The following is a 24,786-nucleotide window of genomic DNA, read 5'->3' on the forward strand; positions in this document are numbered from 1 at the left end:
AAACCTTTACCTTTTAAGGCAAGAACAGTATGATTTTCTAAATGGGTGACTGCATTTTAAATAAAGGAGGGTTTGCATGCAGTTGCTATTTTTTGTTTACTTACCTTGTTCCAGGATATATGTGTACAAAGAGGAACATGAATAACGTCAACTTTTGCCCATATCCCTTGTCCCACCTTCAGGATACTGGAAATGTTAACCACTATTCAGTAACCACAGGAGGTGGTTTATATTTTACTGCTATTTGTGGCATGGAAAATTAAGAAAAGTACCAGGTTGGTCACATGGGTAGTGTTTCTATGAGATGGAAAATGTACATATTTGAGTTTAGAATTATTTTCAGATCTTATGCACTAACAGGCATCTTGTTTCTTGATATCTCTGTGATGTAGGCAAAATTATTTTAAGCAACCTTTACTTTATGAGACGGCAAAAGTGCCAGAGCTGATCCAGTGCAATTACTTTAATGCTAGCTGTATTCTAGAGGATAGGATGAATTTTTACCCTGAGTCAAACAGCCACTGGCAAGTGGGAAAATGTTTTGAGAAGGGACTGTATTAAGTTGTGAACATCTGGATAAAGCTAAAAGAAATTTGAGGAAGAGAATGACTACACAGGAATGTAACTCCAAATTCATTCTTGTAAAGCTGAACTTTCTACTTTGGTGAAGCCAGACTAGTGTGAGTTTATGCCAACAGAGTGTTCTAATCGTTTTGACATTTAGTAGAAGGTTTGTTGCCACAGCTATGTCTCTTTCAACCACTTCTGTCATATTAGATAAGTACACCTCTCATCACTAAGGGGGCACTGTGAGAGGAGAAGAAGAACTATACAAGCCAAATATTGTGTTGATAGGAGAGTTTTGTGTGTGCGCATGTGTTCTTCCTCAGTCATGATGTCTTCAAAGTATAGATGTAAACGCACATAGGATGATCTGTTGGCGACTGAATGGATCTGTGTTTTCAGAGGCTAGGTTAACTTCTTTGAGGAAAGGATAGGCTACAAATGTAAATTAGCCGACAGACCACTAAAAACATATTTAGTTTAAAATTCCAGTTCAGGTTTTTATTTGTATACAAAAATATATTGTAAAGAGTATTAAAGTTAACTATACAAAATTACAATTTTCCCCCATAAAAGCACTTTTAAATTAATATTAAGCTATTATTTGATGAAAAAGTACAGGATGGACATAGTTGTTATTTGAATCTGTTTTCAGAAAAAGACAACAGTTGTGGCTACTTAAACATTTAAGAGGAGATGTCTTGTAACATGCCTGGGAAATGAGAATATTGGTCTCTGTTGCATCAAATAATGGATGGAGTAGGTATCAGGCCAGACTCAGCCTCATCCTTTTGGGGGCATGTATTATGTCAAAGCGGCATCTCACATACCTGTGTGAACATCAGATAGGACAAATATTAATATGATGCTGTCTTGTACTCCAGTGCCACTTCTCAGACCAGCTTCCTTAAACTCTGCAATTTTTAACCAGAACAGGGAAGAATGCCAAGGTACTTAAGGAAGTAAAACACTGCTGGCTAACCCTATCAAATCATATTATTTACTCACTGACAATATGAAAAGTTATACCAGTAAGGAATAGCTCATAAGTCTTTATGATTTAAATATCTCCCACCCCACATATTTGCAATGAATACAATAGAAACATGTATGCTTTGCTCATTTGTCTACAAAAGACAGGATCCAGCTGATATAAGTGCACTTGTACTTTCCCAGCCACACGCAACAAATCATTCATTAGTCCCCACTTACTTGCCAAGGTCTTATCAAGATCAGCAATAAAGTCTTCTAGCTCTTTTGTATCTCCAAGCTTTGCTGAAAAAAATGAGCACAAGAGCAATATTGACTTCATTTGCCTATCTAATAAATATGAAGAACCACTAAAGATGCAGGCTCTCAAAATCATAATGCCACATGATAAATAATTATATTTCTTATATTTAATTTACTTAGAAAAGTAGACTCTTCATTTTTAACTCAAGGTTCATACAGCTGTATCCATTCCTGTTACCTAGAAGAACCAGTTCTGAATTGGATTAAACCCTCAATTTCTTTTTATGTTTGGAAGAAGAGGAGGAGGATAAAGCGGTAATTTGAACCAAATGGAGAAATAAGCATTGGAAAAATTGGATTCCTATGTCACCCCTTTTGTCCACAAGTGTCCAAAAGTGTAAAACACTATCAAGAGTCTATACACAACTTTATATTTAGCAATTTCACAGAAGTAACACTGAGCTGTCACCAACTGGATAATGGTGATGGATTCTGTACATTGAAACTCAGGTCCATTGTTTCTACAGAGCTAATTGGAATAGTAAGCTATACACAATGTGACACCTGCCATCATGCATGGAGTTTCTTGGGACAACACAAGTGTGAGCATGACCTTTTTGCCTCAGAAACATGTTGCTATAGTCTCCTTTCATTCATCCTGTATTTCTATCTATACCTGGAAACAGGTGCCTAAGCAAAACTCTTGTATAAACTGCACTTTCATGCAATCCTCAGGCACACGCAGAAAACTGTAGGGTGTGACCACAAATGAACATTTGAACAGGCCTGGCCCCAGATAATTTTGACACCCTGGATAAGTTTCTCACTCCTAAAGAAATCTTAAGTGAAATGTTTCAATGTGACTGCATCCCAAAGGATGCTAAACGAGGAGAGATTTCCAAGGGATCCCCAGCCACCTTGTCCACATCAGGACAGGACAGTCACTTGAGAAAACACTTATGGTACTGAGCATTAAGAAGGCAATCCTACTAAAACATCACCTTTTTGGGAAATTGTTGTTGGAGCAGAGGCAGCTGGAGTGGACAGTGTTGGAGAATTTAGTTTTTCATCACTGAAGCTGAAACTGTTTCTGCAGAGTGAATCTGCACCTGCAACAAAGAATATCAAAACTTTAGAACCAGAAAGACAGCAAGGCTGTTGTTGCAAGAGAACATGTGCCTGCTTGTGCGCCCACAGAAAAAACACCACTTATTCATATCATTTTAGTACCGTAGCAAAATCTGGTAGATTAAATGACGGCTAACTGGTAATCATGCAAACTTTGTTAAAAGTCTTCTCTTTCGGATTAAACGGATTAAAAGCAGCACAGGTTTACAGCAACAATGGCTATGCTAATGTTCTGCAAGACATTCATTTTTTACTGGGAAGATACAGTACAAGCAGACTTCAGGAGTCTCTGTTTGTAGCGACACCTGTACAGCAAGGTCAGTGATCTTGAATAACTGGGGGGGGGGGGGGGGGGAAGCATTTCAAATGAAGTCCATTCCGTCACTCAGACTGACCAAACAATGTCTCACTCAGCCAGCATAAATCCAGGATCTTTCAGAACAATGGTAGAAATTCACTAGCAATGGTAGAATTGCTTTGAAGGACTGTCCACTTCATAATTTAATGCTACTTGGCTTTTGTGCTGTGGTCTTATGCTCCTTCCGTCTGCTTGTTTCTTTGCCAGCTGCCTTCTGTCTCTTTGACAGTGGAGCATGTGCAGCAGTGCACAACGAATTTTGTTCAGTATATTTTTGCAGGCTCCTTGTCTAAGAACGAAATAAGCCAGGGCGAGTACTTGATAAAAACATCCAATATCTCTGGTGAAAAGCAACCTCCCACTTGGTGCAATTAACTGCTGAGAACACAGAACTCCTCCTCTGGGTGCAACATTATCTATTTGAATTTTAAACATTCTTTGACAGTGGAATACAGAATCCCAACTTACAATATTTTCTCAGTGATTTTAGTGGTGGAGGAAGTTAGGCATTTACCAGTGGGAAAGCTGGGAATCACTTTCTATATAGGCAGAGGAACAGGAACAGGAGCTGCTATCACCACTTTATTTTGGGGCCAAAAGTATTGTTTCCTCATCCTCAGTGACTTGCTAACACAATACTAATGCATACAACCCAGTTTGCTGAGCACTACAAACTTCCAAGGGTAGGATTACAGGATTTAGTTTCTTTTGGATGAGAAAGCGTTAGAGACGGAATATCTTTACCTTTTCTGTTCTATTTCCATATCCATGAGAACCTCTTGGGTGCAATCAGTCACTGCTATTGCAGCAGATACTCAACAAAAAAACCCTACATTTCAAAATGCTTGACTCACATCCAAGAGACAACTCTATCAATGTATATGTCTGCCTCTGTTTAAACTACTTTTTAATGCTATATTTCTGCCTGTCCATCTGTAGACTTGTCACCTCTTTTGTTCTCTGATGGACACCATTATTCATAAACTTGAGAAACCTTAATAGCTATGAGGAGATCTCTCATCATTCCCAAACATCCACTACTAAAGCTGTATTGCCCTTCCATTCACAACACATCAATGATCCTGGATTATTGGCCTTCTTGCCAATATGTCTTCCCTTTCTATAATGTGTCACAGGTGTGCTTATTTACAGTTATGTTCTGTTAAGTCGTATTTCTAAGAGAGCTGCACTTGAAACAATGATGACAAAGCCCCAAACCCAACCTAACATCACCTACCCCCAAAGATAACAAAAAAGTGGATAGCAGATGATAGTGGTACTGATGCTGGCAGTAAAAAACAGGCCAGGCTTCAGCACCCTGGTTGGCATGGACATGATGAGGTGTAACCTACCATTTTGTCTTCTTTAAACAAACAAACAAACAAACAAACAAACAACACATTTATAATCTGAGGACAGATAGGCATATCCCTAACTAAATATATTAACTTCATTATTTTTTCCCTTTGACAATATAATTCATAGGAAACCTGTGGTTATCTCCAAGTATACTTGAGGGCAGAAAGCATATTCCATTAAGTCATAATCATGCTATGATTTGGGTTTAAAATGTGAAACTGCACATGCTCAGAGACAAAAAACAAACAAACAAAAAACTCCAGGGGTCTAAGGACTTTATCACACATGAGGAATTTCTCTTAATTTCGAATGAAAAGAAAGTGGGGCCTGAACGCATTTACGTGAATTTGCTAGCTCAGCGAATTTATGTGAATGCGAATTGCGTTCAAAATGGCTTCCCTGAAAATAGCATGCCATTGCCCGAAATTGCGTGTGGTAGTCTATGCTGCAATAACATGAAACCCCATGATTGTGCTCAGACTGACTTCCCATTACCCGAATTTGCATGTGGTAGTCTATCACGCAATAACGTTAAACCCCATGATTGCGTTCGGATTGCCATTGGATTATATTTCCAATTTCCCTTGTCTGATTAACATCCTCTATCCTATTGCTACTCTGGAGTAGGGCAGAGTCAGTGAATCAATGGGATTTACCTAAAACTTCTGGTTGAGACTAACCAGCACGATAACAGACAGAAAATAGTATTTGTGCTTATTTACTTATTTTTACTTTTAACATAGCAAGAATGTAGAAGCAGTTATAAAGCAAGGAATGCTCAGGGGAAGAGAGGAGTAAAGTGTTAGTTGTGTGCTTCACAAGACATGGCCATATACAGTCCATGATGATGCTGGGACAGTGAGTCAATTCATCCTTTGTGAGACCCAAAGAAGCTTAGAGGCATCCATTGCCCTGGCTGAGACCTGGTCAAGTCAAGTGACATGCGCTTCCCAGGCCATCTGGAAACTCCATGTGGGAATGGCTAATATCCCAACAGGAATATAGAACTGGAAAGAGGACTTTTTCCACAGACTGGTGGGAATGCAAAAGGTGAATTGGGGAGCACCTAGCTATTTGCCAGTAATTCTATACTTTCAAATCAGCTCTTTCCCATTCACACCTTTTTTAATACCAGCAGACCTCCCAAAATCATGCTATTTATTAGCTGAAATACTACACTTTGAAAGTTTTATGCACATATGTCTGATCGCTCTTCACAGCTTAAAAACTGGTAAAGAAAAAGACCAAAATTTCAAAGTCTGGTGGTACTTTTTTAATCATAAGAGGGAAACGTGTGTGAAGATATATCCACACAAAGCGTGAAACCCTGGGGGTCTTTCCATTTTAACTTCTTAAAAAAACACTTTACCTTTTCATAACCATAAAAATAAATCACCAGCTGCAGCATCACCTGAAGGGCATCCCTCTGTACCACTTTATTTTATGCAACCCAACTAGATGCATACCACAGGGTCTGCATTTTATAACAATCTAGACCACAAGGCCATTCAGCTATATTTTCTAAGAGAGAGCGAAGAGATCTGATTGTGCGCCGGTGTCCATATCTGAAATATGATACAGCTCTGTTCTGCTACTTGCAGAGAGTTGGTTCCACTCATGTGCTGTCAGACAGTTCAGCCATCATGTCACATAGAAGAGTTCACTTTGGGCTTTTACTGTGCCTCTCCCTTTTCCCTCATGGCTATGTGCCAACCTATGTACCAAGACTGACACCCGGGCAGCACAGGGACAGGAGCCCTAGAATCAGCAGAGTAATGTTATTACAGCAACCAGCAGGCAAAGGAACACAGATGCCAAGTCGCCCCATCATGTCCATCACATGCAGCTGTGCTAATGAAGGGAGCCAGAGTACTAAATGTTGTAAGAAAATAATTGTCAAGAGACCAGCTTGTGGAACAGGAATTCACATTCCTGTGTCGATTCAGTCTGTTGAGGCTGAGGCAAAACCTATCTAATGAAAGGTTTGGAGTAGAAAGGGATGGATGCTTACCTTGGCAAGCAAGGTAATTCATAGTTAGCTCTAGTTATTTCTATTCCAGACTTCAATCAAACCTCAAGAGCTCTACTTAAATATAGGACACATTCTTAAGCAACAGTTAATTACTATGCAAGTCAATGAGGGAGGGGAGGGGGGGAAAGAGCCACACCAAAGGCTTTCTCTTCATAACAGAAAAGGAAATCAATCACCATCAAACTAATTTTTAAAAATATGATTTATTATAAAAGAAAATATCTTATATATTATATTAATATATTATAAAAGAATAAATCTCTATCTGATTGGGATAAAATTTTGCTAAATGCTGTGGTGTTGACACTAGTTAGCTAACACTGCCCTGCATTTCTGGTACCATAAGTCTTTAGATTGGGACATTTGGGCAGGGTTTTAAAATTCTCACTGTAGAAACAACACTGAAACAACATGGTGTGATAGACTCAAGAAGACTAGAGTTCAAATGCCCATTTAGCCATGGAAGTCAAGTGGGAAACTCATACGCACTCAACTTTAGAAGATGCTAATGGCAAAACTCCTCTGAAAACATTTTGCTAAGAAAGGTCCATGATAGGGCCACCGTAAGTCAGAAACAACTTGAAGACAAATAGCAACAATAGCTAATAAATGTCACTGCTTAGTACAGAAAGTAGACCATGGCCAATGGATGATACATTACATGCTGTCAGGAATGTTGGATTATGGGCATGTGATCCAACAAAAGAACAACATGAGCATGAATGGTAGGGGTCTCTAAGGTGCTGCTTGCATTGGGCACCTTCTAATCTTCTGCCTGTGGTGCAGAGTGGAAAGATTTAGTTTGCCCTATGAGAGGTTCACCACAATCCTAGAATCCTTAGTAATTTTCTTTGACTTACAATCACTACTCTACCACAGGAAACAAGACCCTTTCCCAGGCTATGAGTGATGGGTGCAGAGGTGACTTTCTGCATTGCATGGCTTCCTAAATCATCAGTTATATCTATGACCGTTCTTGTTAACTCAAAACACTGAAAGGCAGAAGTGGGCGCATTTCTCACAAAACGACTCTGCTCCTTTTACTTTTTGTCTTTTGTTCTGTAAGACCTAGAGATTTAGTTTTTAAATTAAAGATCAGTGCCTGCACTCTCCTCTTGTTGGCCCCTGTCCAATGCACAGCAAGTTCACCTGCCTTTTCCACCCATCCTTCACCACAAGCTTGTCAAGAACCTCCGAGGCCATCCACAATAACAGCAGTTGGTGGGAATAAAAGCATCCAAGTGCTGCTAATACTGGGGGTGCCTTTGCACTGTAGAAATAGTGCAGTTTCACACCACTTTAACTAGCTCCATCCTATGGAATCCTGGGATTTGTAGTTTTATAAGGTCTTTAGCCTAGAGTGATGGTGCCTCACAACATAAACAATCTTAGGCTTCTGTACGATGGATCCATGGCTGTTACACTGGTGTCAAACTACATTCGTTTTACAGTGTAGATGCACCCTGGCAGTTGTCTGAAATCATTCTCTACAATCACATTTCTTGGAGAGTTCTAATTCAAGAATTTCATGCTAGAGTTCCTGAAAGTTTTTTTATTGGAGAAGGACAGGTTGCTCACCTGTAATGGTATTTCTTCGAGTGGTCATCTGCGAATTCACACAAACGGGTTATTCTGCGCCTGTGCAGGAATGCTCGGAAACTTCTAGAAACTCTGGGCAAAAGTTAGTTTGCAACCTTTTGCAACTTTTTGGTGGTAGCTCTGCCCACCCCATATATAGCCCCTAATGGTCCCGCTCTCCTCCATTTCCAAATAAGCTGCGCAAGGTGTGACAGCAAAGCTAGCAAAGTGAGCAGGACCCTGAGGGGAGGATGGGTGGGTTTGTGTGAATTTGCAGATGACCACTCGAAGAAATACCGTTACAGGTGAGCAACCTGTCCGTCTTCTTCGTGGTCTCTGCGAATCCCACAAATGGGTTCAGACTGCCAAGCTTAGGTCAGTGGAGGAGGGAGTGTCATGACACAGGTTGTCAAGTTCAACAACTGACTTTATTAACCACAAAAGATATGCATATCAAAGTGCCCTTGTCATTGTCATCTGTCAAACATGTAAGTAGACCACATGCAGTGCATAGGTCAATCACCAAACTGTTTAAGTAAACTGTCACATTCAAATGAAAGTGAAACCTAAAAGTGAAAGCAATAAACAACATTCAGTCAATGTAATCCAGAAAGCAACACTGCCCTCCCAAAGGCTGCATCTTGTCTGGCTCTGGTGTTTGATGAAAGTCAGTGGCTGGGACCAGACAGCAGCTCTGCAAACATCCTCCAAAGAGACCCCAGTCAAAAAGATGGAGGATGCAGCTACCGCCTGCGTTGCATGGGCCCGAACCCAAACTGGAAGAGGTCTACCTGACAGTTCACTGCAAACTAACTTTTGCCCAGATATTTTAGAAATTTCCAAGCATTCCTGCGCAGGCGCAGAATAACCCATTTGTGAGATTTGCAGAGACCATGAAGAAGAATATAGATTACATAAGCCTAAATATTGCTGCGAATATATCTGGCTTTGTAAATTTAATACACTGAGCGATAGTTATTTTTATCTATTTTTAATAGTATAAATCATGCAAGAATGAAGTTTAATCAATCCTGACTAACTGTACCATAACCAAAGTCTTTGCTCTCTGTTCAGAATATGGGCAACAGAGAGCCCAGCTATTAATCTAGAGACTTTTTGAAGGCAAGAAAATTTTTATTGTTTTTCTTTTGTTTTGTTTTTTAATTGAATATATGTTTCATGATTGGCTTTTTAAAAAATAGGTTGAAATCCAATGTACTTTCATAAGTGAGTAAGCCTCACTAAAAGAAGTAAGATTATTTCTCAGTCCACTTGTTAAGTTTTGTTGTTCTTAAGGCTATGATCTTTTCTGCAGATGACACCAAGTCCCTGAAATTTATGCCCTGGCCATGTTATGATCTGATACAGCTAACAAGTACCTGGAATTTATTTAAGTTGTATTAACTACTGAGTATGTCACCTAAATCCTGTATGTAGAGGTTGGCATCCCACTTGCAACTTGCAGAGTGCATGGACTTCCTTTTTCCAGGGATGCTAAAATCCTGTCAGACTTCAGACATCACACAAGAGTATTCTCCTTGAGCTGAAAGTCTTCCTAGGACTAAGCAAGTTACTAGCTCATCACATCAGCCCTAAAGGACCCTCCTGGTTCCAGCACCAGAATGCTGCCTTTGATATGTTTTCACAGAGAGAAACAGACATATGCACCAGTCTTGCTGGCACAAGCTAAGCACTTCCAGATGGAGAACTTCTTAGGTGTTAGTATGCCATATTATTAAAACTACCCAGAACGTGCCAATGTTAATTTGTTTTCCAAAATAACACATAACTCCTCTTTAAGAGGTTATGCTAATACACTTGAAATCCGCTGCCAATATATTCTTCTGCAATGGAGGAAGCTCCTGTTTGGGTGTAACTACGCTCTGACTCTCAGCTAGAAAGAGAACCAAACAAACTGGTATGATGATTTCAGTACATAGTGTGAATTTATTTTATCAAGAAGATTTAAAAAAAAACACATATTTATATTTCACAACAGCAATTTACAACAACAACCACCATGGTTTCACAACATTTAAATAATTTAACTGTGTAGGACGATATAAGAAAAAAGCAGGTAATAAGCCTCTGGTTGCATCCAAAGAACAGATGGGGAGACTGAGATTGTCTAGTACTGGGATGGGACTCCTCCAGCCCACAGGCCAAAATTCTACCTACCAAGCTGCACCCTCAGTTTCCATGGGGGTCCCAGACAGAGCTCTTCCCTTCCCTTAAGCCCCAACCTTCTCCAAGGAGGGGAAGTCTGGTCAGAAAATTCTCCTCAAGGCTCTGGCTCCAGCAGCTTCACTCTGACCTCAATGAGTGAAGGAGCCCTTTGAGGTGTCAGTAGAGCCCACCTTTGTCTTTCTTCACCTTCTCCAGCTTTCAGGCAACACCTGCAAGATCCATTTGTCCAGGTGCTGCTTGAGTCTGTCTCCTTGAGACAATGAGAGGAAGTGAAACAGCTGCTCATTCAGTCAAATGCTGAAGGAACTGTCCCACCAGGTGCTGGGTGAGTCTCTTTCTCCAGGATAGAAAAACCGTCATTTTGCATGGAAATATACCGGCGAAGGGAAAGTATCCTTTGGCTTATCACTAATTTAGACTCTACTTCTTGTATATAGTGTGAAGACACACCCAACTAAAGGTGGTGGCAGGTTTGGGTGTGCAACGCCGGTACCCTGGTGAGATCAAACTCTTTACCCAAAAAAGGCTCTGAAGCTGTAAAGTTCAAAAGAGGGGGAAATTTAATTTAAAGGACAAAAATAAAGAGTTTTCTCCTCCCCAGCTCTAAACAAAAGATACTTTACAGTTTCAGCAATCTTCAGGGTGTCATCTTTCTGGGTCTGATGTTGGTTTGCTCTCCTCACTCAATGGAGCTGGTGCAGGGTCTTTCAGCTCCTGAATTCCTTTACTCACTTGCTGATGGTAACTAATTTGACTAAATTGGTAACTAAAATGGCTAAAACCTGGTAACTGAAATGGCTAAAGTGTAAGAAATGCCCTTTCCGGCTGTCTGGGCCTGTTTGCCACCAAAAGACAGCTCTCTGCCTGCTCACAGCAAAGACTGCTCCGAACTAAAAGCTTCCAGCTACAACAGAGCATGCTGGGAAAGGGCAAACCAAACCTGGAAATAATGCAGGGGATCCTACAGTTCCTCCCACAACTAATACAAAGAACTTTTCCTACACTAAACATACTATGGCCTGAACCAATGTGAAAGAAAATGCAGGGGGTGATTCAATCAGTCCTGGCAGGACATCACATATAGAGAAAGCAGAACAGATTAGCTAGCAGCAGAGCCCAACCCAGACCAAATTGTTGTTGTTTTTACTAGCTAAAGTGTACTCAGAACTGCTCCGGGCCACACCTAATGGTTACAAGCCAGCATCCCCTCAGTGCACTGTAAATATGCACAAGCAAAGATACATTGCACCAGCACTACATAATCCCCTTGCGAAATATCAGCACTGCAACACATGTTGATGACAGGTACTGTGGTGTAATGTGCAATGCACATCTGCAATGTGCAACAGACATAATTCCATCTCTCCCGCTGTCTGCAGAACATAACTGTTGTTGGCAAATAATTCACTCCACATGTAGCACAATTTACACATGTGTATGACACTAACAGAATACCAGTCAAAAAGGGATCACAGGACCTGCTGTTCTTCTGCCTCCCTTTTCTGAGTTAATTACCAAGCTGTCCCTATGCCAAGTGAGACTATGAATACTGAATGACAGATGTAGACAGTAGAGAGTAAATTTCCATTATTTATGGTGATTGGTAGAGGAAACAAAGGAAAGGAAGTTATGAAAGTGACGATGAGAGAGGCAGACTTCAGCTTGAAATTGGCCATTGGACCTTGCACAAGGCACTTCAACTTTGATGACAACCAAAAACATTCTGGTTGAGCTATCTGCCACAATCTCCCGAAACTGCCACAGGCAAACAAACAGATTCATCATCATCATCATCATCATCATCATCATCATCAGTTCTGCTTAGATATTGTTGTGCTCCTGGTGTTCTGGATAACCTGAGGGAGGTGGACTACAGAGCCAATCATTCTGTAAGTGACCAATATTTCTTTACTCCTGTACTGTCCGCATTAATTTTAAAATGATTCAAAGAATTGGGGTACCATCTGGATCCAAGGTGGCTCTGCTGTTCACATACCATGAACATGCTGTCATGGAGCTGGGTGTTATCAGTATGCTGATGACACCCAAATCTATTTCTCCATGTCTCATTCGTCGACCTCGAATTCTGATGGCATCTCCTCTCTCAATGAATGTCTTCAGGCAGTAATGGGCTGGATGATCTGAAGAGATGGGGTCACACTCTCCATCAAGGACTGCATTCGCAGTCTGGGGGTGCTCCTTGATTCGTCGCTCCTGATGTCGAATCAGGTAAATGCGACAGTTAAGAGCGCTTGTTATCAGCTTCGGCTGATATGCCAGCTGCGCCCTTTCCTGGAAGCAAGGGATCTTGAGACTGTTGTCCATGCACTAGTAACCTCACGTCTAGATTTCTGTAATGCACTCTACATGGGGCTACCCTCGTACTTGGTCCGGAAACTGCAACTAGTACAGAATATGGCAGCCAGAGTAATTTCCGGAACATCTAGGAGAGACCATGTAGATACTGCTTATTTTATTTATTATATTTTTAGCCAGGAAGTTCACAACGGTTTTCATTGTTCCCTCAACTTCTCTTGATTTTTATCCCTGCAGCAGTCCTTATGGGTAGATTAATCTGAGAAATAGGGGTTAGCTGAAGGTCAGTCTAATTTGGGTATCTTTTCTTTAATGCTGGCATTATGGTAAATCTTGTTGTTAGACCTGACCAGAGTAGACCCACTGAATCCATTCGATTTATCTTCATGTTTTCTCACCATTCAACCATTGTTTGAATGGGTCTACTCTAATGCAGACTAACCAACAGAATGCTAGCCATTATTTTTAAGAAGTAGTACTTCTGTTATAGAGATACCACAGTTTTCCAGGATGTGAACAACTAGAACCTGCTGCTAGGAAATAGTGGATCTTACTCCAAATAAATATCATTTATTGATACTGCTATCTTTTTGAAGTGGTACTGTGGGTGGGATATAGTTATATAAATGTCATGGACCCCACTGGATATTGGCATAAATAATTCATCTATATTCCAAAGAGGATGGTCCTGGCTCTGGACTGCATAAAGGGAAGAGATGTAGCTGTCCTTTGTAGCATCCTCTGACGAAGCTAAAGAGTCTCATGACCAAAATAGGTATCTAGAGTCACTAAAAATATTTAAGGTAATATTCTCAAAGTATAGATGCCTATTGAATGGATGTAAATTTGCTTAACTTCAGCTGCTTTTCATACCGCCTCCTTATCCTCAGAAAAAGCTACGCCTTAGGCTGGCAGAGCACTTAGCTGGCATGTAGTTCAGCCTAAGCAGAAGGAAGGCAGAAGAAGCTAATGTGAATGTGCAAGAAGCCAAAGGAAAGTATTTGCAAGGAACATTAGTGTTCCATCCAATAAAAGTTGTTTACAGGCAATACACTATCAAGCAAGACTTCCATTTTTTTTTAAAGCTGCAGTTGATGCAGATTTGTGCTTTTACAATGTGCCCCCTCACAGCCTGGTCTCTCCCACTCTGGCATTTTGCATAAGTGTTACCAAGGAAACTGTGAGATCATGCATTTGGCACCACAATTTCACTGAAGGAGCAAGAAAGAGAGAACTTGGTTAAATAGAAAAGAAAGCCTATTTGAACAGGAATAGACTTTCTTTATAGTACGGCCCTGTAGACTGTATTTCAGAGGAAGGAAACGGCAAAACCACTTCTAAGTATTTCTTGCCTAAGAAAACCCTGTGTAATTCACAGGGTCATCATAGATCGATAGGCGATTTGAAGGCACATGCACACATAAACATGAATCCAGCTGTTCCTTTCAGCTTTCACCACAAAAGGTCTTCACTCGAATGAGTTGTTTGGCATTTTTCTACAATGCCATTCCAGAAAGCAAGAGAAGAAAAAGCTAAGAAGCAGTGGCTTGGACATTGGATGTAATCCAATGGGTGTAAAACACACACATGCCCATCTTGTAATTCTAGAGACCTTACGATTATTTAGCTTAGTGAAGAACTCAACATCATTTTCAGCTTTTCAGCTCCAATGACTTCACTGATGTGGCTTTGGTTTGGACCTAGACATCACCTAAGTGTTTTTCCCAGGGTCTAATCCCAGGTTGTACTATTCTCTGTGGATCATACAAAGAATAGTTCAACATGTATACTTCTAGTTTACATGTATATATTTCCAGTTTGCATGCATTATTGTGGAAGCATTTGTATGAGTTAGAGAAAGAACATTTTCTGAGTAGATGGATAGGGAGGCTGGCAGGGCAACTGAAATCTCTCCCCATATACTGTCTGTATGAATACAAAAAAATAAATAAATCTCTGTATAGTCTTAAAATCTAGAAGTTAAACATCAATTTTCTTTTGTGAGAGGAAAATGAAAAAAAATTAATTCTAAAAAATTTGCACCGGTTATACCATATTCCAGACAAAAATGCTTTTACTTGTTTAGTAGACTGATATCCTGCTTTTCAACTAGCATCCTCAAAGGGCTTCAATTCGTTATAAAATACAATGGCTAATCCAAGAGGCACACATACAAAACAAAGCAACCAGCGTCTCTGATCTGGCACCTGACGTTACTTTCCAGAGAGTATTTGGAACATCAAATGGCAGAAGATGACTGGGGAAGTGGTAGAGAGGCAACCCAACTGGAACAAGGGCAAGGCTCTTGTTTGACTGCTTCCCAAATACTGTAATTAGATGCATACTGGAATCTTAAGCAGTCGCAACCCTGGACCAGCTCTCTTCCATACAGACCCTTGCATAAAACTCTGATAAAACAAACAGTAAGGTTGTCATTTACTTTTTAACAGTAAGGGCCCACTAAAACTGATGAACCCCATTTTAACTAAAGAGAAAAGTGGGACACATAGCAAATACAGCTTTGGGAGACATAACTCTGTTTTTGTTTCTGATGGCTGAGGAAGTCTGCATCTCAGACAGGTAAAAATGCTTCAAGAAGCATTCCTCCCACAAAAACAAGTTGTGCAAATAAGCAGCTTCCCTTGGCAAACATTTTGGAGCAAATTTTGACCAATTAGTGTATGACAAGATTTCAAATCTCAACTCTGTTGCAAGTGGCATTGAGCAAGTTGTTATGAGACAGTACATTTGACACAAGATCTTGGAAGAAATTAAAACAAACAAGAAATGCAATGGGAAAAGTTAAGCAATCAGTAATATTAACAAGAAAAGACAGAAAAGCAGGAGAGGGGGAAAAAAATCAGATAATGCCAGATTGCTCTATATCAAAACAAACAACTTACACATACCCTTTCTGGAACACCTGGGAGAAGTGATGCAAGACATTAAAAAGTGATGTTTGGCAATAAAAAGATGATTGTGCAGATACAGCACTGTGGGCGTAATGTACTAGACTAGGAGGAGGGAGGGAGCTAATTCTAAACACAGTGCCTAGAACTTTAGTCATACTGTACTTGGCTTACATGCCAAACATGAGTAGCGGACCCTACCTCCCAGGGCTACAGTAAGGGCAAGTCAGAAAGAAATAACTGTATACCCACAGTCTGCACATTTTAAGCAAACAAGAAATTGTGCTCAAAAGCCATGCTACCACTTCAGCAGTATGTGCTTCACAGTCTAAACTGGACTGTTGGTTTGGGAATGGCAGCTGACACTTACAACAGTCTCTGACTAATAATCCTTCTCTGGGCAATTCAACTGTTATCGGTACAATCTGTATGGTTAGCAAATAACAAGGCCGCAAATAATTTCTTCGACATGTATGTTCAGCCTGCAGGTAAAGCAATGCTCAAAATTCAGTGATGGGAAAGACAGAGAAACCATAGGATAGCATAAAAAGAAAGACAATTAACAATTGACCTGAGCTGAAATACTGATACGAGTTGAGTTTGAGTTTGAACAAACTGACTCCAAGTAACTGGGCCTTATTCTGGGAGATAAGACAACAGCATTAACTTCTTGTTAGAAAACCACTAGGAAGCAACAGTACTGAAAAATGGATTTCAAATTTTATGCATCAACAAGAATACCACATTTGTTGATGATTTAGTAGAGATCTTTAGTTTGTCTTTTCTTTGACTGGCTATGCCAATACTGTAATTTTAAAACCCAGTTTAATTTTTAAAAGGAGAAGTGGAAGCAAATAACCAAAGGAAGCAAGTTTCTTACTTTCAGAGTCACTGATGCCACTACAGTCACTGACGCTGGCGCTGCTCCGTCGCTTCATCCTCTCCAGATGCTCTTCATATTGGAAGTGATGCTTGTTTATGGGAGAAGAGAAGTCCTCTATCACAGCGTCAAACTCACCAAGCACCTCTGCCAGATCGCCAAAATCATCAAGAATATCTGCAGCGACAAAAATGTCAGTAGCTTTTTCACAGCTTGATCCACCGTCAACATAATGGATATAATGCCCCTTAAATTGAAATTCCCAGACTCCTCATTCTTCCGACTGTCCACTAATTCCCACAACACAGGACCAGAGGGAAAATGGACATTTCAAGCAAAACCCTCCACCAATGAATTTGAAGTAATTTAAATAAATACATGCACTTCCCAGAGGCTTTTAAAAAATCTAGTTGTTCTTGGTCATTTTTAATTAATGATAGGTCCACTTTTATACTGTGGTTTTTATTGTCATGTTTGTTTATGTTGTTTTAAATGATGTATTTTATAGTTTTAACTTTTTCTTTACAAGAGTATTTGGGGAAATATAAATGTATACATGCTGGCTGAATAATCCATTACCGTTCAATGTTAAAAAACAAACATAGGAACTGAGGCATTTATTTTTAAAGTCATACAGAGGTTTGTAGCAAGCTCTGTATGTGACAAAGTGAACTGTTTTCTCCCCTCCACACAGCTCTCTCTATTCTTGTACTTTTATCAGAAGCCCAACACAAACAAACAAACCAAGGCTTCCCATTATTTTTATTGTTATGCCACAAATAGAAAAGATTCACGGTTAGTTCCCAGTCTCACTTCTAAAATACAGATTTAACTTATTATTTGGAACATTTCCAACATAATCCAGGCCTGGGTCAGGAACTCTGCTTGCGCTCTACACTGTACACGTCCAAGACAGCACACCCGTTTATTGTGCTGGACCTCTCAATGGCATTCAGCAACTCTGATAACGGTAGACTTCTGGGACTCATGGTTCCCATGCAACTGTGACAGACCATTTTATAGTGGCTTCAGTCCTACCTTTCTGAACATTTCCAAAAGATGGAACTGATCTATGGGATTGCTCCAAGTTCTACTTTATTCCCTTTGGCTTTTAACATCTGGATGAAACTCTTTAATGAGAACGTGGACATTAATTCTCACCATCATGTTGATGACACTCAGCCCTACTTCTCTTTCTCAGCTCATGTCAAAGGTCTACAGCATCCAGTCAAGTTCTATTGCCTGGAAACACAAATGAACTGGATGTGGGATAACATGCCGAAACTGGATCCTGCTAAAACATTAGTCTCACCTTAGAGTAGGCCACCTGACCTGAAATCGGGAGTATACCCAATTCTAGATGGGACTCCACTCCAATGAGGGTTCCTCTGGATCTAGAGCTATCTACTCCTGGAGGTTTTCTTGTTCTGTTCACAATGTTTGTTTATCAAACTTTCATTGAGTTTTCTGTGCACTGCCTTGGAGCCTTACAGCCAAACATATTGTGGCTTGTACATGGCTTATTATTCATTTGTTAAAATAAGTCAATATTAGTAAAGAAACAGATAGCAGGGCTTTTTAAATTTCATTTACCAAGCCACTCACAAAATGAACATTCATTCACAAAGTGACTTACAGAAGCTATTCAAAATTTGTGGACACTGAGGTTCTCTGACTCTAACTATGCAAAAATGAAAGAAAAATTTGAAGGTAATCTTTTTCCCCCTGGAAGAAAGAGCAGACACCTATTCTGCCAAAACCAATCACAAACTGCCAAAAATGAAAGTGCCTGCAAAAACCTAAGGACAGATCAGATTTAGGAGACAGTGGCAAACTGGAATATTCTTATGCAAACATGGCTATAGCAAAATGGAAAAGAAGTTTGAAATTGGCTCAAGTTAGGGAAAGACAGGTGCAGCAATATTAACTGGAGTCTTTCCATACACAGACAGCTGGCTTAAGGTATACACTGAAAAAATCTGCTCTACACATCTACGTATAAGGAACTGCTAATTCTTCCTTCACATCCCTCTTCAAATTTCATCACTTCCATTAAGACTTTGGCAAAACCTCTTAGTCTCCATCTAATAGGTAAACTTACAATTCTGCATTTGTCTACTCAGAATGAAGTCCCTACTCAAAGAGAGAATCCTAAATGTGTAAGTACACTCATCTGTCCAATATTAGTTTGCAAACAATGGAGCTCATTTCTTGTTAATGACCACAAAGTATTGAGTGCGCTAGCTGTACTACATTAATAATCCTAATGACAAAGATGATGATGAAGATAACATTGACTGGTGCTGTCATTTGAAAAGGAAGAATGTTAAAGTTGAATATCTCAATGTCCCTAAGATAAATATAAAATGCAGTGTTGATCGACTCGATCAGTGATTCCCCAAACTCTGTCCTTCTAAGTATTTTGGACTTCAGCTCCCTGAATCTCAAACCATTGGCCAAGATAGCTGAGGCTTCTTGGAGTCGAAGTCTAAAACACCTGGAGGACCAGAGTTTGGGAATCACTGCACTGAAAGATGGGACAAGAAAGGCTAACATCCCATTCAATCATTACGATGGCGAAGATCCACCTCGTGTGTGTGCATGTGCCTTCAAGTTGCCTCTGGACTTATGGCGATCCTCTTAATTTTTTGGGTTTTCTTAGGCAAGGAATACTCAGAAATGGTTTTGCCAGTTCCTTCCTCTGAAAGATAGCCTGCAGCACCTGGGCTTCATTGGCAATCTCAAATCAAAGCATTACTAACCAGGGCTGACCCAGCTTAGCATCCAAGATAAAGACAGGTTCTTGTGCCTTTAAGTCTGCCTTATGATGCCATTACAATTAATTTTTGCATGTGTTGCTCAGGCAATAAGCAAAAGTCCGCCAAACTCATCTTTTCAGCAGTGCATTCTCCAGCAACAGAGCAGCATGTCTGGCTGTAGGAAGAGTAGGCACAGAGACATCTTTATTGCTCCATCTCTTGATGCAGGATCTTGGGGGAAATCTACAGCAGGGGGCAACAGGATGAGGACTGATCAAAAGACCACAAAACTAAACATTCACCTGCTGCACTTTGAACTGTGGTAGCCGTATATTTTCTGGCCACAGTGGCAATTCCAGTGTTTGGTACATATAAAAAATGCCCCACGTCCACAGCAGTGTTTGGGTGAAACACATTTGTTCCAGACACCCAGAGCAGAAAATATGAAGTGGAATAAAAATAAAATTAAATCAGATAATACAGAACATATACTTCTTGTCTCCAATGAATTCCAGCATCTCCAGTGGAAGAAATGACAATTTCAGTGAAAGCAGCCAATCTGCTAAATGTCACTATTATGTCACCACAGCATAATTTGCCTGGAAAATAGCTTGGGACACTGTGTGTTATTGTATTTTATTGTGTTTTTGTCTCAACATGTCTAATTGAAAAAGATAAAGAAGTATCCCAAAGTCAATTGACTTTTTGGGGGGACATTTCTGTTTACGAGGAAGAACCTTGTGCATAGTAAATGTCCTCAATATAAGGGTTAGTCCCAACTACACTAGCCCCACTAAATCAATGGAAATGTAGTAAGTCAAGATTCATGCCAGTTCCACGCATTTAGTGGACCTACAGAAAGAGGGAGGAACTGGCAAAACCACTCTTGAGTCTTCCTTGCCTAAGAAAATCCTATGAAATTAATGGGCTTGCTGAAAGCTGACAGGAGACTTGAAGGCACATAGAGTCTAGCTAGGAATAAGTACTGGATTGAATCCGTTGTTTACAACTGCACAGGTGACAATGCTGTAGGATGACCTATGCTATAGGTCAGTGATGGCGAATCTATGGCACGCGTGCCAGAGGTGGCACTCAGAGCCCTCTCTGTGGACACATGTGCCGTTGCCCCAGCACAGAGTTTGTTTCTAGAAAGCCAGAGGGACATGGCACTTTGCAATAAATAAGTGGGTTTTGGGTTGCACTTTGGGCACTCGGCCTCTAAAAGGTTCACCATCACTGCTATAGGTCCATCTCTATGTATATTCTGGAAAACAAAAATCCATTCAGAAAACTAAGGCGGGTTACAGACTGCCAGAAAGTATGTGACGAGCACATACTAGGGTTAGGAAGGGGCGGTGCTTCCGCACCCCCCTAACCCTAGTATGCGCTCCATGCGCACAAAATGGCGGCGGCTGTTCCACACGGCCGCTGCCATGATTACGTCACGACCGCGCCGCCTCCACACGAGGCGGCACAGTTGTGACGTATTGAAGCCACGCCACGGCGCATAGTATGCCTTTTCTCTGGCCCCGGAAGGAGCGCAATTTCCGCACTCCTTCCTCGGAGCGTCCGGGAGACGCACGGTGTGGCAGCTGCAGCTCCTGGATGCTGCAAGCGGCGGCGGCGGGAGAGCGCCGCTTCTTGGCGGTATGTAACCCGCCTAAATTTCCCAGTGTTAAACCAGCTCTCCAGTTCTTGAGAACTCCTTTTCAGACTACATACCTACAGGAACACCTGGCCTTCAACTGTTGCCTACATGTGTGTGTGTTTTGTGTAGATGCCTTCAAGATGCCTGTTATCTTATGGTGACTCCATGAATTTCATGGGCAAGGAATAGAGGTGGTTTTGCCACTTCTGTCTTCTGCAATATAGGCTAGTCTCCTATCCAGGTACTAACTAGAGCTGAACCTGTTTAGTTTCCAAGATCAAATAGGATCTATTACACAGCACTAAAACCATTTCTTATGGCATGATATTTGAAAAATAACTAACAGCTAATCCACCACTAGTTTCTGAGCAGCTCATCTAAGAAAGCTGATCTTAACTGTTCCCTTCCAGAACAAAACAAAGGTATGAGACGTTGCACCATGAACATGACTGTCCCTGTAACAGCCATGACCCAAATGAGCAGTCGGTGCTCAAGAATTTATATGCAGGTGAATCACAGTAAACATGAATCCTCCTCCATTTAACTTCAGAAGGTGAACTTAATCCTTGAGACTAGCAAGGCTACAAACACATACCAAAGCGCCTCACAATTTAAACAAAAAACAAGATAAAACTAATTTACAAAACTGGATGAGAACAAACAAATAAAAAGTTGGACAAAGGGAAGGTTCATTACAGGTACAATGGCAATGAAAGCTTCCTCTAATAACATTTCAGAGAGGAATCAGAGAAATACACTTTATCTGAAACATACAGATTTGATAGGCAATTTTTAAGGAGGGTGATTAGGCCACTTCTATTTGTGGTGATCTACTAGGAACCAGGTAGTGGTTTGAGTGCTGGACTATGGTCTGTTACAGACTGCCAAAATAAGGCTGCTTCGGGTCTCTTTGGAGGTATGCTGTTTAAATGATGCCTGGGTCCTAAGAGTCCGGAGGTTGCACCAAAGTCACACTCCCTTCCTAAGCACTGGAGTGCAGCTTTGGTGCAGCTTCCGGATTCTTAGGATGCATGCATCATTTAAACAGCATACCTCCAAAGAGACCCGAAGCAGCTTTATTTTGGCAGTCTGTAACAGGCCTATGACTCTGGAATCCATGGTTGAAATCCTAGCTCAGCCATGAAAACCCAATGGGTGGGCAAGTTGCACTCTCTCAGCCTCAGAGGATGGCAATAGCAAACTTCATTTTTTGTGGGTTTTTCAGGCTATTTGGCCATGTTCTAGCAGAGTTTCTTCCTGACGATTCTCTGAAGATGCCAGCCACAGATGCTGGCGAAACGTCAGGAAGAAACTCTTCTAGAACATGGCCACATAGCCCCAAAATCCCACAAAAAAACTATGGATGCCGGATATGAAAGCCTTCGACTTCACAATGGCAAACTTGCTCTGAAGAAACTTGCCAAGAAACCCCCCTGACAGTTTCACTTTTGAGTCGCCATAAGTAGAAAATGACTTGAAGGCACACAACAAAAGCTAGCAACTAGCTACACCTGAGAAACAGTGGAAGGAAAAACTAAAGGGAGAATAATTCTGCCAAAACCCTTGTATTGGGCGAGTGTCCTGCCTTGAATACAGAATTTTAGGAGGGTGCTTCACTTCCTTATGTATGTATGGCTGTGACTGTGTGTATATGTGTATACACACACACACACACACACATATCATTAAAGAAGGGAAAGATAATAGTTGCATAATACCTTTTGCTGGGCAGCCATAGAAACATTTGATCTGGAAGAGCAGAGAATGACAACAAATGGCCATTGCATGTGTGTCTTCAAACCACATGTTGACTTATGAAAATCCCAGGAATTTCAGAGGGTTTTTCAAAGCAAGAAATACTCCAAATGGTTTGCCATTGCCTTCCTCTGAAAGTTACTCTGCAGCCCCTGGCATTCCTGGGTGGCCCCCCTCCAAGCACTGACCAGGCCTGACCCAGATGCCCCCAATTTCTTCCAAACAGCCCAAACCTTCCTTTTAGTTCCCCAAACAGGGGAAGCTCGAGATAGAAAACAGTCATCATGGTAGGAAGCATCTCTCCCAAAGGTTGTTCCCCAAGGCTGGGAGGTACAAAACTTTGTGCCTCAGAAAGGTGGGGATCAGGTGAGGAGGACAGGTAGGGATCAGGTGAAGAGGACAGGTAGGGATCAGGTGAGGAGGACAGGTAGGGATCAGTTGAGGAGGACAGCTAGGGATCAGGTGAGGAGGACAGGTAGGGATCAGTTGAGGAGGACAGGTAGGGATCAGGTGAGGAGGACAGGTAGGGATCAGGTGAGGAGGACAGGTAGGGATCAGGTGAGGAGGACAGGTAGGGATCAGTTGAGGAGGACAGCTAGGGATCAGGTGAGGAGGACAGGTAGGGATCAGGTGAAGAGGACAGGTAGGGATCAGTTGAGGAGGACAGCTAGGGATCAGGTGAGGAGGACAGGTAGGGATCAGGTGAGGAGGACAGGTAGGGATCAGGTGAGGAGGACAGGTAGGGATCAGGTGAGGAGGACAGCTAGGGATCAGTTGAGGAGGACAGGTAGGGATCAGGTGAGGAGGACAGTTAGGGATCAGGTGAGGAGGACAGTTAGGGATCAGGTGAGGAGGACAGTTAGGGATCAGGTGAGGAGGACAGGTGAGGAGCAGAATAGGTGGGCATGAAGGGGACAAGTTAGGACAGGTGAGAGGACAGAATATCTTAGCAGTATGTGGAGAGGTCTTGTAGCCCCTTTGAGACTCACTGAAAGAAAGAGGCTGGCACCATGAGCTTTCCTAGACTTCAGCCTACTTCCTCAGATGCATTTTGGAAGCTCCTGCTGCCAACCTCCTTCTTTCAGTGAGTCTCAAAGGGGCTACTAGGTACTGATTCTAGGTGGGGAGGACAGGTGAGGGGCTCCCTGGGGAGCAGGTCAGAGCAGAGGAGGAGGAGGGCAGGGGAGGAGAAGGTTCCTCCAAGGAGTAAAAGGGGTGGGTGGGTTCCTCAGAGCCTTTCCTGGGGCTTCCTTCCAGGCTCCCTCTCCCTCTGTCCCTTCCTGAGCCCTAAGGAAAAGGTGCCAAAGGCAGAGAGGTCCTGAGCAACCCTCCCCCACAAAAGGGCCCCCAGGAGGAGCCCCAGGGCCTCCCCAAGGGCCCCATCGTCCCCCCAGGAGGGCTGCCTCCCTCCCTCCCTCCTCCCCGCCTGGCTGCAGCCCTTGTTGCTTCCCTCTCAGAGCCTCCTCCAGGGGGCTGCGTTGGGAGTCTGGGACCCACCTTTCCCGCCTCCTCCTCCTCCTCCTCCTCCGTTGGCTGTGTTTGGGCCCCTGAAAGGCTTCATGGCCGCCGCAGGGAAGGCGTGGAGGGCTCCCTCAGCGCCCAGGGACCCCGCCGACGGCCATCGGCTGAGGAGAAGGAGAAAGAGAGGGAGAGGGAGGCTGCTCCTGCTTGGCCTTTGGAGAGGAGGGAGAGCCAGCTCCGCCTCCCTCCCTCCCTCCCTCCCTCCTTCCTTCCCAAGGAACACAGGCAGTCGCCGCCTCACTCCTTGGTGCTCTTGGTGGGCTCCTCCAAGGCTTTTTGGACTGTACCCAGGCCCTACTCAGTGGCTGGTGACTGTCACCCGCGTGGAGCAACTCATAGTGTCACACACACACCCCACACACAGAGACGCCACCATAGAAATAGCAGCCTCCTTTACACACCACTTCATGCTGAACTAAGCACTCCCTCAGCCTCTGGGTCTCAAACTTAGAAGAGACCCCAAGAAGGGCCCTCCAGCCCAACCCCATTCTGCCATGCAGGAACTCCCCTCCAAAACATATTAGATGGCCATCCAGCCTCTGTTTGAAGACCTCCAAGG

General features: G+C 42.1%; 1 protein-coding gene across 2 annotated transcripts; it reads right to left on the reverse strand.

Moving 5' to 3' along the window:
* Positions 1 to 1,056: 1,056 nt before the first annotated feature.
* On the reverse strand, positions 1,057 to 24,389 carry RGCC (regulator of cell cycle). Of its 2 annotated transcripts, XM_089511047.1 has the most exons (6): positions 24,204 to 24,284; positions 19,307 to 19,546; positions 16,545 to 16,721; positions 2,799 to 2,906; positions 1,777 to 1,839; positions 1,057 to 1,394 (listed from the first exon to the last, which is right to left on the reverse strand). In XM_089511047.1, exons 2-6 carry the CDS (start codon positions 19,326 to 19,328, stop codon positions 1,387 to 1,389), a joined length of 378 nt encoding a protein of 125 aa, XP_089367173.1. In that variant the 5' UTR covers positions 19,329 to 19,546; positions 24,204 to 24,284; the 3' UTR covers positions 1,057 to 1,386. The 2 variants fall into 2 exon arrangements, with proteins under 2 accessions (XP_089367173.1, XP_089367172.1); XM_089511046.1 differs by lacking the exon at positions 19,307 to 19,546 and having other exon boundaries at positions 24,204 to 24,389.
* Between the last annotated feature and the right edge of the window lie 397 nt (positions 24,390 to 24,786).

Source organism: Sceloporus occidentalis, unplaced genomic scaffold (assembly GCF_023333645.1).
Source record: "Sceloporus occidentalis isolate IW3139 unplaced genomic scaffold, rSceOcc1.0.p SCAF_2, whole genome shotgun sequence".
NCBI classification, from domain to species: domain Eukaryota; kingdom Metazoa; phylum Chordata; class Lepidosauria; order Squamata; family Phrynosomatidae; genus Sceloporus; species Sceloporus occidentalis.